A 17,742-nucleotide genomic window follows, 5' to 3' on the forward strand; every position below is an offset into this window, starting at 1 on the left:
GAACAATATTATATGTTATAAAAGAGTTTATTTTAATTTTTTTTAGGTAACTTATTTTAATCTTATTTACCAAACATATTTTATCATAGTATATGTTAATATTGATATCTCATTTTATACATAACTAAGCGCGCGGGGGTATGCTTGTGGTCTATAACTTGTATACGTTTGCGTCATCACTCTTGTTTTGTTATCCGTTTTTGGGGTGGTTTTTAAAGGGGTTTTTGTTCGAGCCACGATATATACGGCAACCGATTTCCCCTTCATTGTTTTTTTCTCCACCCGAGCTTATTAGTGCGCCTTGCACGGGCTCGTTGATTAATAATATTTTGCCATTTCAAAAAAACATAATTAAGCGCGCGTAAAAAAACAGCAGACAAATTGGCATGTTAGTGTCCGTCTTTCTGCTAGTCTTAATAATGCTTTACAACAAATTTATAAAAAATTAAAATCAATATATTTTCTACCTTAATATAATGTTGAATTGAACTATCTAGCACAAAACACTCGACCAGTGTGAGTGCACATGTGATTTGCTAGTTTATATTTGGGATAGAAATACTAGTATATATAAGTAGAGACCATATAAGTATTATACCGGTTCCTTCAAGCAAACAAAAAAGTATTATACCGGTGTAAAACCAATAGTAATGATATTTGGACACTCTATTCTGAAACATTTATTTCTCAATTTTTATCACATCATTAATATATATATATATCTCATTTTCTTTCTTTCAAGGTGTGAAATGGGCGTCAACAAATTATTTTCCTAAAACTAATTTAGGATTTGTTTGGGAGTTTGGAGGGGAGGGGAGGGGAAGGTTTTGGAAAAAAGGAAGGAGCAAGTGGAAGAAATAAAAGACATTGGGAGAAGAGGGCTTTGGAGGTTAATTTTTTACTCATAATAAAAAATCCCCCTCATTTGAGGGAACTCAAAAATTGTATTGGGGGAGGGTTTTGGGGGGTTATGGAGGGTTTATATGAATTTTTCAAATCCAATCTATGTTGTTATTATATTCTTAAAATTAAAAGTATATTAATCAGAAGTATTAGTTTATCATTCTCGAAAAAACTGTTCTTTCAAAAAATATGAATTTTTTGTCCATTTTTCTATATATTTCCAACCCCCAAAGCCCTCCCCTCCCTTCCCCTCCAACCTCCCAAACAAAACCTTAGATTTTGCATCACAACCATAACATACTCAAAGACTAGAACATGGGAGCAAACAACAGAAGTTGAACTCCTCATCTGCTTCCAGCGCCATCATTTTATCTGGTGAAAGACACACTTCAAGATCTATGCTCCCACCTCCTTCTTGACCAGGATATGATGTTACTTTTCCATCAAATTTGTTAGCATATCCACTTCTAACTGCCAAAGCTTTTCCCATTCCAAATTCATTCCCATACATGTTAAACCTTGGTGAGCTACCCATCATAACAGTGTAAGGATCAAAAAACAAATATGTTCGATACACAAATGGAGAACGAAACCATTCTTCAACCGACCTACACACCACTTTATCATTATGGTTTACAACAGCTAGATGAATTTTCCATGCTGCCCATCCTAGATCATTCTCCAGCAATTCCCCTACCGTCGTTTCAGCACTCACTGCATGAAGTGAATTCCCAAAATATTCCTTAGGAAGAGGTGGTTCCATTCTCGTTCGGTTGTTTGTAGCCATTTTGCAAGTTGTTCTCTCACGGTGTTATAGCTGACGGGCACGAGTTATAGATCTCCATTTGCCTTTGCTTTCAGTTTCGCTATATACTCTGCTGAAAAATGGAAGTTTCTCTCTCTCTTAAAATGGGTGTTTCATATCGGTGAACAAACTCATCGTGATGTTTGAATGGAAGGTTGATAACGGGACCATAACCAGCTTCTGGAAACCATCTATTGTGGATAGGTTGATGTAAAATGGGAACGGGAACAGGAACATCATTTTGAAATATCTCAGAAAATGTGTTGAAGAAATTCCAATAAGCTGTTCCATCACCAATACAATGATTCATGGAACATCCAATGAAAACGCCATCCACTAATTCCGTGACTTGAATAGATAACAAAGACATGGTGTGTCCATCATGGCTGACTGCTTTGTGATGGTCAAAGAACGATTGAACAATGGGTGGGACATCAATGGGGATGAGGATATCATTGATAGTAATATCTAAAGTTGCATGAATAAATTTAGCTCCGGGACTGTTTTTGCAATCGACGGAAACAATGTAAGAATGGGGGTCTTTGGATTTTTTGGTAACAAGACGACCTGAGAGGGGATGATAATGGAAAAGTGTGAGAGAAAGGGAGTGTTTGAGTTTGTCCACGAGGTTCTCAATGAAATGTTGTTGCTTTTGCTGCATGTGCAAGCTACCTGTTTTGACCGAAAAGCCCGTGGTTTCTTGTAGAACATTTTACTGTATAGTTGCTTAGGTTTTAAGTCAACAATAAGACTATAAATAGAGTAGCCATCTATCATTAACATTCATCTTTTGTTCTTGGAATAAAAGTTCACCTTTATTTTATTGTTATTTACTTTTATGTTCTTCTTCTTCTTCTTCTTCTTCTTCTCTTCTATGTCTACAATGAACGTTAGTGAGTAGACTTATCTTGTCTTGGGATTGTTAGATAAGTCTAATGACATAATCCTAATCAAACCAAGCCTTAAACCTTAATTTTATGTAACCCTAATTTTTAATCTAAATTCACCGTTTTAACATGAATTAACCATTATCAAACTGTAGAAGCGAAAGTGGAGGGTTTGATAATTGTTAATTCATTATCCCAAATATCAATTCATAAAACGAAAGTGGAGTTTTGATATTCGAACAAGTGAATTTAGACAAGGATTGCGAAACATGAAAATAGTCTAGCAAACCTTGAGACACATAAAGTTTCGAGTTCAAGGATTCCAAAGGCAACCACCCATGAAAATAGGCGTGGTTGTTGGAGGACACACTCACTGAGACCGAAAGGAGATGTGATAGGTCAAAGAGAAACTTGTCTTTAGAAATTAGATCTAACGTAAAGTTATAAGTTTAAGGGTTTGTTTGTGAAGGATTCGTCATTATGATGAACCAATAATCCCAATGCTCTTTTATTTTACTTTTGTTATTTTCTTTTAATTAAACAAAAATACAACTTTCTACCTTTTAAACTTTCAATCTAATCATTGGTTAAAAGTGAATTGAATTCATAACTCCCTGTCGGAACGATATCTTTTTATTACTACATCGGTAAACCGTGCACTTGCGGTTTAACCCATCAGAACACTAGCTGAAAACTTGTCCAATAAAAATAGCTTGCTGACAATCTTGTTACTCTATTAGAAAAGACATTTTTTGTTTTTTTGGGGACAAAAGACATGTTTTTATTATGACTATAATAATAAGAATTTAAAATAGGCTTAACCGTAGATTTGAGGATTGAATTTCAAAATAAGGTTATTGAATTTGAGTACCATACACAAATGAGTTTGTATCATACCGTCACTTTAATTTGAATGGATTTAAATCCATCACCGCTCTCAACCAATTAGAATGTCGTATTTTTTCAACAAATCATGTAATCAAAGTCAATACATTTTCTCTCTTCCATCCGTCAAATACCTTTTCTTTTTCTTTTTCCATTATATATTCAAGTATATTCATATTTTTTTTATTTTGAAGGGAAATTCAAGTATTTAAAATCAAATCTTTTTATTACTACATGGTCGATTAAGTTTTTTGAAAATTATACATAAAAACAACATTAATATTTTCCCTCTCGAAACAAAAAAACATTTACAACTTAGCTCATCATCAGTTCTTCCAAGATCTGGTAATCGATTACAGCGCCAGATTCGTCATCGCTGATGAGAAGGAAGGTTGTCATATCTGTGAGGTTGTCGTTACTCGCATCCTTCGACGCATAGATTCATTTCTAGTGGATCGGGCAAGGTAATGGAACATATTATGAATCTTACGATGTTTCTTTCATTTGAGTTCCATGATTTTAGATGAAACAGTGTTGTCTAGAATTTCATGAACATATACGATCTGATTATGTTATTAGTTTTAGGGTTATTAAGATTTTAGTGCTTAAGTGTGATTAAACCATACTTGATTATAGAAAATAATGAAGCATTTGCTACATTTAACATATTCGACAGAAATAGAAATTAAATGAAACATATTTATTCACATATTTTGACAAAATTATGTTGGAACATGTGTGGAAATTGAGTAAAAAGACTAAACACAAATTCCCATGATGGGTAGAACTAGTGTTGTGTGAATTGAAAAAAGTGGAAGTCCCACATCGGATGGAACACACACATTAGTAGTGTTTATATAGTGGGAGTGTACCTATAATTAATGGGGGTACATAAGCACTAGAGAAAAATATATATTGATATATATTTTATTATTTGGAAATGATAAATTAAATAATTAATTTAATCATTATTAGAAAGTGCTTTCTTAGTCCCCAAGTTTTGCTAAAATATTTTTGTACTAAATATAATATATTTTGGTACTCAATTGAGATATTTTTTTACTAGATCTAATATGTGAATTACTTAATGACAAAGTAATGTATTACTTGTTCCCAAAGTTTCTCACATATTAGTTGTGAATTTTTTCTATAAATAAAGAGCTCCATTCCACACACCAAAGAGTTTCATTGAGTTGTCGGGAACTCTTTCTCTCTTCTCCCTTTTTTGACTTGTGTTGACGAGTCTTTCATCTCTTCTCCCTCCTTCGACTTGTTTGACAAATCCTTCTCCTTTTTCTACTCCTTTCTGTCCCTTCGGAATTAAGAGTGTTCTTAAGACCATAGTCCCTTTTCGGTTTAATGTCCCTTCGGAATTAAGAATGGTCTTAAGTTCATAGTCCCTTCGATAATATATGTCCCTTCGGAATTAAGAGTGTTCTTAAGACCATAGTTCCTTTTTCGGTTTAATGTCCCTTCGGAATTAAGAATGGTCTTAAGTTCATAGTCCCTTCGATAATATATGTCCCTTCGGAATAAAGAGTACTTTTAAGATCATAGTCCCTATTTGGAATAAACAATGTCCCGTCGGAATTAAGAATGATCTTAACGGTATTATAACAATATTTTTCTATTTGAGGAGAAATGGTGGTAACACCATATTTGAGTGGTCATAGTACCATATTGTTAGTTTGGAGAACTTAAAGGTTAGAATGGTGGAAACACCATATTTGAGTGGTCTTAGCATCATAATAGAATGGTAATAATACCATATTAAAGTGGTTTCAGTGTTAAAGAGTGTTCTTAGTACCATATTTGAAGGTGTAATTCTCGAACGGTTTTCTACGGTGCAGTAGTTAACCGCACAGTTGTAGCTGGACTTGTTTTATCCTGGAGGCGGCGTGGTTGATAGTCTACCTTGCACAATTTTGGGTAGTGCCACGAAACGTCTTAAAGAAAGCGACCTGGTCGTGACTCAATCTAGTAACAACTTCGGTAGATAATAGAATTTGGAAATTCAAATATTTGGAAATCCAAAAACAACAAATTATAATTGCTCGATACATTACATTAAAGAGACACAGATGATATAGAAAAAGGGAAGTAAACCACTAAATAGTCTTGGAATGTTTGTGTAACAACTCAAAACCATTACATATCCTCCAAGTGGAAACACAAAGGTATTTGTGTTACAAAACTCCTTTTGGAGGATGTTCCGACAAACCCTCAATCTTCCTACTATCATTGATTGAATAATAGACTATAGATTTCACCCAATGGTTTTCACAAAAAAAATGTTTTCCTTTACTATCCCACTTTGTGGATTAAACCGTGCACAGGATTGGTTTTGGTGGGGGGGTGGGGGGCAAGTCTTTCACCGTTAAGACAAATACCTTAATGTAAGGCATGTTGAGAAAGAACCAACTTTAGCAAGGTTTGAAAATAAACTTACCATAACACACGATGAGAAATGGGTGATAGGATGGATATGACTTAAATTGTGAGAAAGAATCAGCATTAGAACACATGGTGTTAAAAGATTGATGTGAGATATATCACCTAGTGTGAGAAAGAAAGGAGTACTAAATCATGTTCTGAAAAGAGAGATAGGAATAATATGACTTACTTTTTGAGAATGAAGGCAATTGATAATAGCCATTATATAGTAATCCTACCTTCAAAGTCATTTGAAACTTTAATGGCTTCAAGCTAATCCAATAAGGAGAGAAAGAGTAAAAACATAATGAAAAGTATGAGAGAATTGTTCCAAAATTTGTCTCAAAATAGTTATATGAATATCATCTTTTTTTTTTAGGAAGAATATCATCTCTCTTTTGGTAAATGAGAAAATGAAATGTTTATTTTTTGAAGAAAAAATTATTTTTTGTTTGAAACAATTTTTGTTTTCAGTTTTTAAAAATTGTTTTAAAAATCAATTTTAGAAAACTGTTTTTGAGAAGAGAAAGAAAAAAAATCTGTTTGGTAATGTGACTTTTCAAAAGTGTTTTAGAAAAGAGAAAAATAGAAAATCTATTTGCTAATCAAATTTTTAAAAACTAATTTAGAATCTATATCTTATTTTCTTTTTACAAGAATGTACATCTATTTGAACTAAATTATATTTCATATAAACTATTTTAAGTGCACCACCTATAAATTATATTTTATGTACATATTAATACTTATTTATTCAATCATATAATCAAAATTGTACAACTTAATTGTTTAAACAGATCAAATTTTACAACTAATATTATAATTATCATCATCATCATTATTATTTAAATTAATAAAAACTATTAATGATAAAACGTAAAAAAGTTTTTATTATAATTAATAATTAATTTCAGATACTTATTGTTAGATGTAGAATTTAGTCACCAACTAAATTTTGTAAAAAAAATAAAAATAAAAAATTTCGATGCAATATCAATTTTTTTTTCAAGCACTATAAGATTTAAAAATGAGAAACCCATCAAAATATAGTACCATTGCAATTTTTATTTTTTTTAAGAAAAAATAGTATACCATTGCAATTAAAAATAAGCTTAATTTTATGATAGATGGCAACTAAGCTTTGACATTAGAGACAAAGCGAATTAATAAATCCATAAATTATACAATAACACTTACCATAATATTGTTTTCCAAACGTGAAAATGTTATTCATTGGCTTGTTAATTTGGTATGCTACTACCTTGTTAATTGTTATCCACCTCAAACATGACTTGTTGATGTTCCAAGTCTTTCACCCAATCGAGAGCTCCAAGAAAATACCTCAAAGTTCTTTAAATCATCACTAATTTGGATGTTGAAATGTCTTTGAAGGTACATCCACCATGTTTCAATGAAAAACAACCACACTTTATCACATCGTAACTTGGTCGGCCGTTGATCGTTTTCAGATCACTAGAAACATAAAAGTATACATTTTAGGGTGAAATACGTTATCGATCCATATAAATATACCAACTTTTCGGTTTAGTCCTCTTAAAAAAATTCTTCAATAGCCCCAAAAAATTTCCATCACAATTTTTGGTTCATACTTTTAACCCAGCTTATGAAGAAAAATTTTAGCGAGACTAAAATGAAAAAAAAATATACATTGTATATTTATAGAGACAAAAAGTATTAGTTTTGATTTTCATTTAAATTTTATATTTGGTTGAATTTGAATGCATGTGTTTTAATTTTAGTTTTATTTGTTGATTTGTTTTTGGTAGGCGTGAGTTACATGTATTTTTTTTTTCCTTTCACAAAATATGGGAGTCACAATTTAAAAATAGTTTATGAGCAATTTGTTTAGTTGTTCTCAGCTTTAGCAATAATAGTAACAAATTGTATAAAAAAAATAAGAGTAATGATATTTTGACATCCATTTGATGACAACTTTGTTTACAACCTTGTTTTTCTCATTTCTTATTGGTCAAAAACAATGGAGAGAGAAAAAGGAAGAGAGAGAATAACAACATCACGTGAGTATGAGAGAGAAAGTTGTCAAAAAGTTGTCAAAAAGTGGTTGTCAAAATATCATTTCTCAAAAAATAATAACATTGAAGATTGAACGAGCAAATATAAACAGAGTGTAGGAAAAAATGTCATAATTACTCAATTTGCCATTAATGAAAAATGGCACCTTATCCGCCTTTTTGCTGTTTCCAAAACCAAAAATTAAAAAGCAAAACTACTTTGAGCTATTTTCCTTTTTTAGTTCTAAAAACTAGAAAACACAACTCAGTTTTTAAAAATAGTTTTGTAAAACAAGTTTACCAAACAGCTTTTTTAGTTTTTAACTTTTTGAAAATTAAAAACAGTTTTTGAAAAGTCAATCAAACAAACCCTAAATGTTTATTGTAAGTTTTTTTTAGAGGGAAACTGGAATGTGCGATTTAAGTTAAACACCAAATTCTAAATTAGAATTCATTATTTGGCTCTTATTTTCTTCTTATTTTGACAAAAACAAAACTATATTTATTTATTGAAATTGACAGAGTACATCATTCAACATCGCTAAAAACGTAAAAGATCAATCTGCAAACAAACTTGTGACATCCAAGTTAATAACATACAATGGTAAAACACCTACTAAAAATATAATAAAATTAAAGTGACCGGAATATTCATGTTTTGGATCTGCAACGTTGACATTTAAATAATTGATTGAATAACTTATCTATCCATAAAATGAACACTATAACAATGGAAAATCAAACAATGTTGCACAAAACAACAAACAACACATGATTGCACTGAAACAACGAAATCACGGAGAAAACAACCTAAATCTATATAAAAATCACTTATTTATATCGAAATACAATAATTTTTCATCACCATTAAAGAGCATTATAGAATAGTCAAAGATTAGAACAAAGGATTAAACACAGAAACTGAGTTCATGAACTCTTCATCTGTCTCCAGCACCATCATTTTCTCAGGTGAAAGACACACTTCAAGATCTATGGTCCCTCCTCCTTCTTGACCTGGATATGAAATTACTTTTCCATCAAATTTGTTAGCATATCCACTTCTAACTGCCAAAGCTTTTCCCATTCCAAATTCATTTCCATACGTATTAAACCTCGGTGAACCACTTATCATCACAGTATAAGGATCAAAAAACAAATCTGTTCGATACACAAATGGAGAACGAAACCATTCTTCAACCGACCTACGCACCACTTTATAATTATGGTTTACAACAGCCACATGAATTTTCCATGCTGCCCATCCTAGATCATTCTCCAGCAATTCCTCTACCGTCGTTTCAGCACTCACTGCATAAATTGAATTCCCAAAATATTCCTTAGGAAGAGGTGGTTCCATTCTTGTTCGGTTGTTTGTAGCCATTTTGCAAGTTGTTCTCTGACCCTGTTGTAGTCGACGTGCATGAGTTATAGATCTCCAAACTAATGCTGATAAAGATTGAAACGAAGAAATTTTGTTTGTATTAGACTCTGCATTTGCCTTTGCTTTAAGTTTCGCTATAGATTCCGCTGAAAAATGGAAGATTCTCTCTTTTAAAATGGGTGTTCCATATGTGTGAACAAACTCGTGGTGATGTTTAAATGGAAGGTTGATAATTGGACCATAACCTTCTGGAAACCATCTATTGTGGATAGGTTGATGTGAAATGGGACCATAAACAGGAATATCATTTTGAAATATCTCAGAAAATGTGTTGAAGAAATTCCAATAAGATGTTCCATCGCAAAGACAATGATTCATGGAACAACCAATGAAAACACCATCTACTAATTCTGTGACTTGAATAGATAACAAAGACATGGTGTGTCCATCATGGCTGACTGCTTTGTGATGGTCAAAGAACGATTGGACAATGGGTGGGACATCAATGGGGGTGAGGATATCATTGATAGTAATATCTAAAGTTGCATGAATAAATTTAGCTCCGGGACTGTTTTTGCAATCGACGAAAACAGTATAAGAATGAGGATCTTCGGATTTTTTAGTAACAAGACGACCTGAGAGGGGATAGAAATGGAAAAGCGTGAGGGAAAGGGAGTGTTTCAGTTTGTCCACTAGGTTCTCTATGAAATGTTGTTGGTTTAGTAATGATGTTGGTTTTTTGAAGAGAAGTCCCTTTTGGTTATAATGTGTAGATAACATGGCAATATCCCAATGTGTTAAATGACATATTTGGTTTGAGTCTTCGATTGGGGGATATGGTTTAATGAAACATGCAGAAACGATGTTTAGGGAAGGGATGCTCATCTTTTGGAAGTGTAGAAACGAGTCTGTTTTTGAAGATTTTTTGTTTGCATCATTCTTTGGAAAATAGTAATATTTATAAACTTGTTTCCTCCCTCCTGCCATGTATTCTGCGCTAATATTACACTTTGGATTAATCTTTTGAAGATAGTAGTATTAATAAACTAATTAGAGATAGTGATTGTCCTTTCACTCTAATCTAAGGACCCTTGTTGGAGGAAGAAAAATTGGGTACCTATTAATTAACAGACAATTATATAAAGATTCTCTCATGAGCAACTAACGGGTCTTGCATTCAAAAGAAATACTCTCTCCGTCCCTTAATAGATGACACAGTTGAATTTTTTGAAGATGAATGAAGTTTCACTTAAACTAGTGTTAAAACCTAAAGAAATATTAGCATAAAATTGATTTTTAATCAATGATTTTTTTTTCAAACATGTTAACGATATAAAAAGTTGAATTATATAAGCTTTTGTTTCTATAAACATATCATATTTTATGTTTAATCCCTCAGACATTAACAAATTTTGGGACCCTGAATATTTTTTATATAAAATTGGTCTTGCCATTAAAAGCAATTAACTAATGAATATTTTTTTATTAAGAATTAACGACTGAATATGTGCCAGTGCCTGTGTGGCTAGTTTTATCTATCTTTTATGACAGGCCACGTGCTTTTGCAGATTGGCAGATAGCATCTGTCCAAATTCAAATAATGAAATCTCCGCTGAATGGGTATACTATCCTTTATCTCTATTTTTTTTAGTGAGTAACGATGTTTGAACAATTATTTGATACAATCTATTTGACAATCTTTCTTTTTTTCTCTTTTTATTGATCAAAAACAATGGAGAAAAAAAAGGAAGAGAGAAAGTAAGAATATAATGTGAGTATGAAAGAGAAAGTTGTTTAAAAGTTGTCACAAAATGGATGTATAAATATCCTTTCTCATTTTTTAATTTGCAATGATTGCCACGAGTAGGAGGAGATATACTAATTTAATCAATTCTTCTCTTTTCCCATATACTTTTCACTCGCACCCAGTTGAAAAGACAATAATATCCCTGTTTGAGTTAAGTCACACTGCGTGACTTAAGTCACGCACCACTGCATGTGCGCGAGTTAATTCACGCACATTGGTCGGTGGTCAAAACTGAAGAACAAACGTTTTTTGTCTTTGGTCAGTTTTTCAATATTCAATCTACACGTTTTTTTTACCAAATTTACACGTTTTTTTACCACATTAATGGTATTTATAACCTATACTATCATTCCCACCTATAAATACCCCTCTATACCTCCCTATTACCTCACACCATATCATTTTCTTTCCATCCTCACTTTCTCTCTCTATTTCTCTTTTTTTTTTTTAATAGTCACTTTGGGGGCAAATGTGAGCAGATTTTTTGCCTCTTTTTACCCAAAAACTTTTTACCGTGGGTAAAAAGAATCTTCTTGGGTATAAAAAAGAACAAAATCTAAATCTAAGTTGATGATGTTCCCCCAGGATGGTTGGTCACTATTTTACCCTAAGAATGCTGCTCACTTTTTACCCCAAGAGGGTAAAAAGAAAATAAGTAGATTATTTAGTGAATTTGAATAAATTATTGTATCAATTATTTTATGAATTCTATTAATAAAATGAGATGTTATATGCCTCAATTTTGTTCATTACTTTTTATTTATATTTGCTTTTATTTTCTAATTTTGTATTTAATGAATAAATCCAAATAAATATTAATTTAGTTCATTTCCTTTTATTTATATTTGTATTTATTTAATGAATAAATTCGAATCAATATTTATTTAAAGTTCATAAATAAATTCGAATAAAGTAAATACGTAAATAAATTAGAATAAAGTGAACAAATAAATTAGAATAAAGTAAATAAGTAAATTAGTATAACGTAAATAAATTAATTTTAATAAAGTAAATAAATTAGTTAACTCACGCCACGTTAGTTAAGTAACGTAGAGTTTAACACTTGCGTTACTTAACTAACGCAGGGACATTTTCGACAAAGCTGCAGGGCGCGAGTGTTTTGACTGGGAGAAGAGCATAAATTTAATTTAATGGAATAATGTTAGTTGAACAACCCTTTAAGATAATTTGTTGGACAACTAAAATATTGGCTCAACATGAAATAGGAAGTAGGAAGAAAAGAAAAAGAAAAAAAAGGAATATTGATGTAAAAGAAAGTATTTTTATGTGTTTTTAGTACGTTTGCATGTGGGTTTTTTTTTAAACATTTTGCATGTGGGTTTTAATCACAATAAAGCAACCTAATCCTACCTACCACCCAGTACCATCGGCGAGGAAAGCAAACTCACTGATTAATTTCCCTATTTGATAGGGGCCAGCAATAATGGAGTTTTTTTTTTCAGCGTTCGAACCTTATCCTTACAACCTTGTATATATTATGCATTGACTCTGCTAATTGAGTTAAGCTCACAAAGACGGAGATTTTTTTTATTTGATAAAATATATCAATCCTTAAAAAAAAATATTAAGTCATAAATTAGGTCTCTTTAGCTTTTACTACTGTTTTCTTAAGTTATTTGTCTATTTTATAATATCAAATATAATATTTATTATTCTTTTCACTAGCATATTATTATTTATTACATTTCAACCATTTAACTAATTATATAATTAATAAGAATGTTTTAATAATTACTGAGGTGAATATTTCCCTCACTAGAGAGAGGGGGAGGGAGAGAGGGAGAGAGAGAGATGTTTTATTTGTGTGGTGGGGAAATCAAAATAAAGTGAATAAATTGAGTGCTTTCTAATTCATATATTTAATTTGTGTGCAAAATCTAATTTTGCTATATTACAAGTATGGCGGGAGAAATCAAAATAAAGTGAATAAGTGTACAAAATCTAATTTTGCTATATTACAAGTATGGTGGGGGATGCTAAAGATATGTTTGTACAGACATGAGCCCACACAACCTTATGTATGGATCTGCCACTAAATTCACTGGCCACGTGGTTGTGGAGACTGGCCTATTGGACAAGGCCTTACATCGATAAAATTATGAAATTTAGGTGAAAAATGAAGAAACAAGTGGAAGGAATATAGAACTTGAGGAAATAGTCTTTGTGGAATCAAATATTTTTATAATATAAACAAATTATTTTTATAATATAGTGAAGTAAAATTATTTTCTTGAATTCAAAATTAAACAGAAAATTAATATTATATTAAAAAAATAAACAACTGTCATTGTAATATTTTTTTTACTTTTAAAAGTTACACTCAACATCAATAGTATATATATAAAGTAAGGTTTTTTATGCCACGTGTCGCTTCCACGTTTATTCTCAATATTTTTATATTTTTTTCTATATTTTATTTGACATAAAAATCTCAGCAAACTTTTGATCTTATCCACTAAATATTTTATTTAATTTTATATTTAATTCCTAATATTTTGTGTAGCCAAAATATCTCAACAAACTATATATAATACTTTCAATACTATCCATTAAATCTTCCTTTCTTTTTTTCTTTCTTTTTTTTAGGAAAAGAAGTTTCAATTAGTTTTTTTCATTGAGGAAAAAATGGCTTCAATTTTTTTTTTTTAACTATAAATAAAGGAGAATTTTTTAATCACGTAAACACATATTTTGAGCAGAAACTGAAACTCAAACCTTCTTTTGATCTAAGCTTTTTCTTTCTTCAGGTTTGACGAACACCTATATTATTGTTTCTTTTACTTATGCTTAGATTTTTATTTTTATATATAATATGAGAGGGAACTAACACCTACGAGTGAGTTTACCGATTGTTTTTTTCTTTCTTTCAGGTCCTTGAACTAATGTTGCTAACATCCATTACAAACACCTACGAGTTTCAGGTGCTTGAACTAACACTTATACTATTGTTTCTGTTTCACGTCCTTGAACTACACCTATACTATTTTTTTCTCTTTTCGATTCAACAGTAGCGTTTTAATATTATTAATCACCTATACTATTATCACATATACTATTTTTTCAGGTCTTTTTCGTTTCAATATTATTAATCAGTAGCGTTTTGATTTTAATAATAATATTTCAGGTCCTAAAATATTATTATTATTTCACCAGTAGCATTTTAATATTATTAATCACTTATACTATCATTTTATGATAACACCTATACTATTATTTCAGGTCCTTATTTCTAAATAATTATTTTATACATATATCAACCACTTTTTAATCTTGCTTTTTAATATAACATGTTTTCATCTTTTTGTTATTTTTATTTTTTGATTTTTGTAGACGAATTTTTAAACAGCATTTTAAAAAATTTTAATCATGTTTACGCACACTTGCAATACCTTCATTCAAATTTGATTCCTATTTAACCAATAAATTTCATCAATTTGGTTTCTAATTTTCTTTTTCAGAAATTATGGCTGCAAAATTTGACCTCATTGATAGCATAACAATCAATAATAAGTAGAGAGTATGGAGATTCAAGATTAGGATCATTAGAATATGGAGAATGCCAAACTTTAAAGATAGAGACCAGGTTGATTTAATTGATATGGTTTTCATGGATGAAAAAGTATGCATCGGTTCTTTTTCCTTATTAACTTTTACAAACTAACATGATTTTACATTATTTAAAGTTATTTTTTATATTATCATTAATCTTTACCGGTTTTTATTTATTTTGTTTTATTATTGTTTTATTATTCACAATTTTTGTTGACTTTTTTGTTCTTTCTAATATTCTAGGGAAGCAAGATTCAATGCATTGTGTGGAGTGACAAAATTACAAAATATCCGGTATCCATTTGTTTAAAAGAAGACAATTTCCGGTATCCATTTGTTCTGGTATGAACATTAACAAATCTCAAGGACAGACACTTTCAGTTGTTGGGTTGTATCTTCCAAGACCAGTCTTTAGTCATGGTCAACTGTAAGTTGCTCTTTCAAGGGTTAAAAGTAAGCAAGGGCTAAGGATACTTATTGAAAATAGTGTTGATCTTCTTCCGAATACAACAATTAATGTTGTATACAAAGAAGTATTTGAAAACTTAATATAGCAAGATATGTAGCATTTGTCTTTCATACATTAGTTGGGATTTAATTTTATCGACAAAGTACTATTCCTTTCAATGATCACATTATTATATTTTATTTTTGCATACTACACTTATTAACTACTACTTTTGTATTCCAAGATTAGATAGCTTATTTTATGTTCGTTAATAATTTTTATTTCTAAATTTAAATCATTTCAATTTTTTTTCATGTATGTGTCCATGAACATAACCTTATTTAATATTTTCTATGACTATCCCGGGCAACGCCGGGTCACTACACTAGTATGAAATAAAGTAAGGGAAAAAAGGAAGTACTGCTGTAAAAAAAAAAAAAAAAAGGTATTTATGTGTTTTTAGTAGGTTTGCACGTCGGTTTTAATCGCATTAAAGGGGGCCAGCAATAATGGAGATTTTTTAATAAGGAACCAGCAATGATGGAGATTTTTTTGTTTGATAAAATATATATTAGGTGTCTCCATTAGATAGGTGTCCTTTATCTCTATTTTTTAATCGCAACGATTACCACGAGTATGAGATATAATCCAATAACTACAATGAAGTCTGTATAGTTGATACAATATGGCCCTGATAGATCGAAACATATAAATTTTAAAATTTAGCATATGATATGGTTGAGATATTTTAATAAAAAAATTATATTTAAACTACAATTAAAACTCAAAATATAATCTATGTGCTAAAAACTCAAAGAAAAAAATAGACGCAAAACATAGACTAATTAGACAAAGAACAACGATAAGACACAACAATAAAATTCACACTCAACAATAGTAGCGTTTTCAAACAAACACAAATACACAAAATAGACGACGAACAAAGAAATATAAATATAAATAATTTTGATAATAAAAAAAGTGACACTTAGTCAATTACATATATGATATCTCACAAAAAAAAAACATCATCTAAGTGAGTTACTCCCTCCGTATCAAAATATAAGCAAAATTCACTTTTTAGGTTCATTCATTTAATGATGTATGTGGTTCATAATATGGACCATATACATCATTAAATGAATGAACCTAAAAAGTGAATTTTGCTTATATTTTAAAACGGATGGAGTATCGATTTTCCATAAACATATCATGAGAAAGGAGAGTTGTTTCCCATCACGGGAAAGTAAATCTTAATCATTAGATTCAAGAGGAACATTGATTTTATCATAGTCTCTCTGCAATAAATTTTTTCACCTTTGTCTTCAGCCTTATCATCATTAACCAACACAAATAAACCCCACCAGCACCACCGATTTTGGCATTAACTCTTCATTGTAATTGCTTGAAATTACCACAACAACCATTCTTGTTCTAATGGAATCAACAAGAACACTCCTTTACTAGAACAAGTAATTATGGCAAGATGAGATGAGACAAACTTTGGCTGGCTACCATTCCAACAACTTAATCACACAAATCTTCACACCCTGCTCTAAATATTTTTCTTCTCTCTTCCTACATTTTTTACTTCAATTTTCTATGCAAAATGGGTCACTATTTTTGCTGTAAATCAAACGTTGGTTTTCGTTTTTGTTCATGAATAAATTCACAATTTGCAATTTGAATGTTGTTTACCAAATTGTACCCATAAAACTAAATACGTTGCTTGAGTGCAATCAACAAGAACAATTCTTTACTGCAAATCTTAAGAGTTCTTCTCCTTCTCCCTCAAACACACACTTCTACTTCTTGTTGTTGTCGTTGTGGTTAGGCATGGCAATGGGGTGGGGTGGGGTGGGGTTTTACATTCCCCATCCCCATGCCCGATTCTCATATATTTACCTATACTTACCTGTTACCTTACCCATATCCAACGGGGATGAGAAATTGAACCCCATCCCCGTCCCCAACGGGTTCAGGTATCCCCGCCCCATCCCCGCATTGAATAATATTTTTTAATAAAAAATATAAGTTTTTTTGCAACCCCTTGTGAAATATTGTAATGCATTATCCAACAATGTGTTCACTTTAACATTTTTTAGACCGGTTGATTTAGTTGCTCCTTTAAATATCAATGGTAGCTTTTATAACACGACAATTATCAAACAAAATAACATGGCATATCAACATAAAATAATTTTCTGCATTTGGGACGGGTTTGGGTATGGGTTCAGGGTGGGTACCTATATACCCGTTACCCGTCCCATACCCGTGTTTTGAAATCGGGGAAAACCCAAACCCACACCCAAACCCAGTCAAAACGAGAAAAACCCGTCAAATTGGGTTTGGTTCGGGTAGGTAACCACGGGTATGAGTTTTGTTACCATGCCTAGTTGAGGTAGGTTAATTTGGAGTTGAAAGATGAAGAAATACCCCGATCTTCACAGAAATACCTTGGTTCTGAATCAAATTTTTTTTAATGCTTTTTTGGTATTTTTTTCAATTAAGTTTTAATAAATGAATTAGTTTGAAGTCTTTTTTCTAGAAACGGAAAACAAAAACTGGCGTGAATTTATATGTTGTTTCT

At 31.1% G+C, this 17,742-nt stretch overlaps 3 protein-coding genes across 3 annotated transcripts; all 3 read right to left on the reverse strand.

Moving 5' to 3' along the window:
- Nucleotides 1-1,189: 1,189 nt before the first annotated feature.
- LOC146935576 (BAHD acyltransferase DCR-like) lies at nucleotides 1,190-1,733 on the reverse strand. The gene has a single exon (XM_085757639.1). The coding sequence runs from the start codon at nucleotides 1,688-1,690 to the stop codon at nucleotides 1,205-1,207; it is 486 nt and encodes a 161-aa protein (XP_085613765.1). The 5' UTR covers nucleotides 1,691-1,733; the 3' UTR covers nucleotides 1,190-1,204.
- Nucleotides 1,734-1,769: 36 nt separating this feature from the next.
- On the reverse strand, nucleotides 1,770-2,369 carry LOC146935577 (putative acetyltransferase At3g50280). The gene has a single exon (XM_085749067.1). It carries the CDS (start codon nucleotides 2,367-2,369, stop codon nucleotides 1,770-1,772), a length of 600 nt encoding a protein of 199 aa, XP_085605193.1.
- Nucleotides 2,370-8,618: 6,249 nt separating this feature from the next.
- LOC146935578 (putative acetyltransferase At3g50280) lies at nucleotides 8,619-10,353 on the reverse strand. Its single transcript, XM_085750727.1, has one exon. It carries the CDS (start codon nucleotides 10,312-10,314, stop codon nucleotides 8,842-8,844), a length of 1,473 nt encoding a protein of 490 aa, XP_085606853.1. The 5' UTR covers nucleotides 10,315-10,353; the 3' UTR covers nucleotides 8,619-8,841.
- Between the last annotated feature and the right edge of the window lie 7,389 nt (nucleotides 10,354-17,742).

This window comes from Medicago sativa, chromosome 3 (genome assembly GCF_051527215.1).
Source record: "Medicago sativa cultivar Bolivia chromosome 3, Bolivia_mono, whole genome shotgun sequence".
In the NCBI taxonomy this organism is placed as follows: Eukaryota; Viridiplantae; Streptophyta; class Magnoliopsida; order Fabales; family Fabaceae; genus Medicago; species Medicago sativa.

What these genes read in the sequence shown, in the direction of transcription:
- LOC146935577 (XM_085749067.1), bottom strand. Translation starts at nt 2,369, where the DNA reads ATGCAGCAAAAGCAACAACATTTCATTGAGAACCTCGTGGACAAACTC.
- LOC146935578 (XM_085750727.1), bottom strand. Translation starts at nt 10,314, where the DNA reads ATGGCAGGAGGGAGGAAACAAGTTTATAAATATTACTATTTTCCAAAG.
- LOC146935576 (XM_085757639.1), bottom strand. Translation starts at nt 1,690, where the DNA reads ATGGCTACAAACAACCGAACGAGAATGGAACCACCTCTTCCTAAGGAA.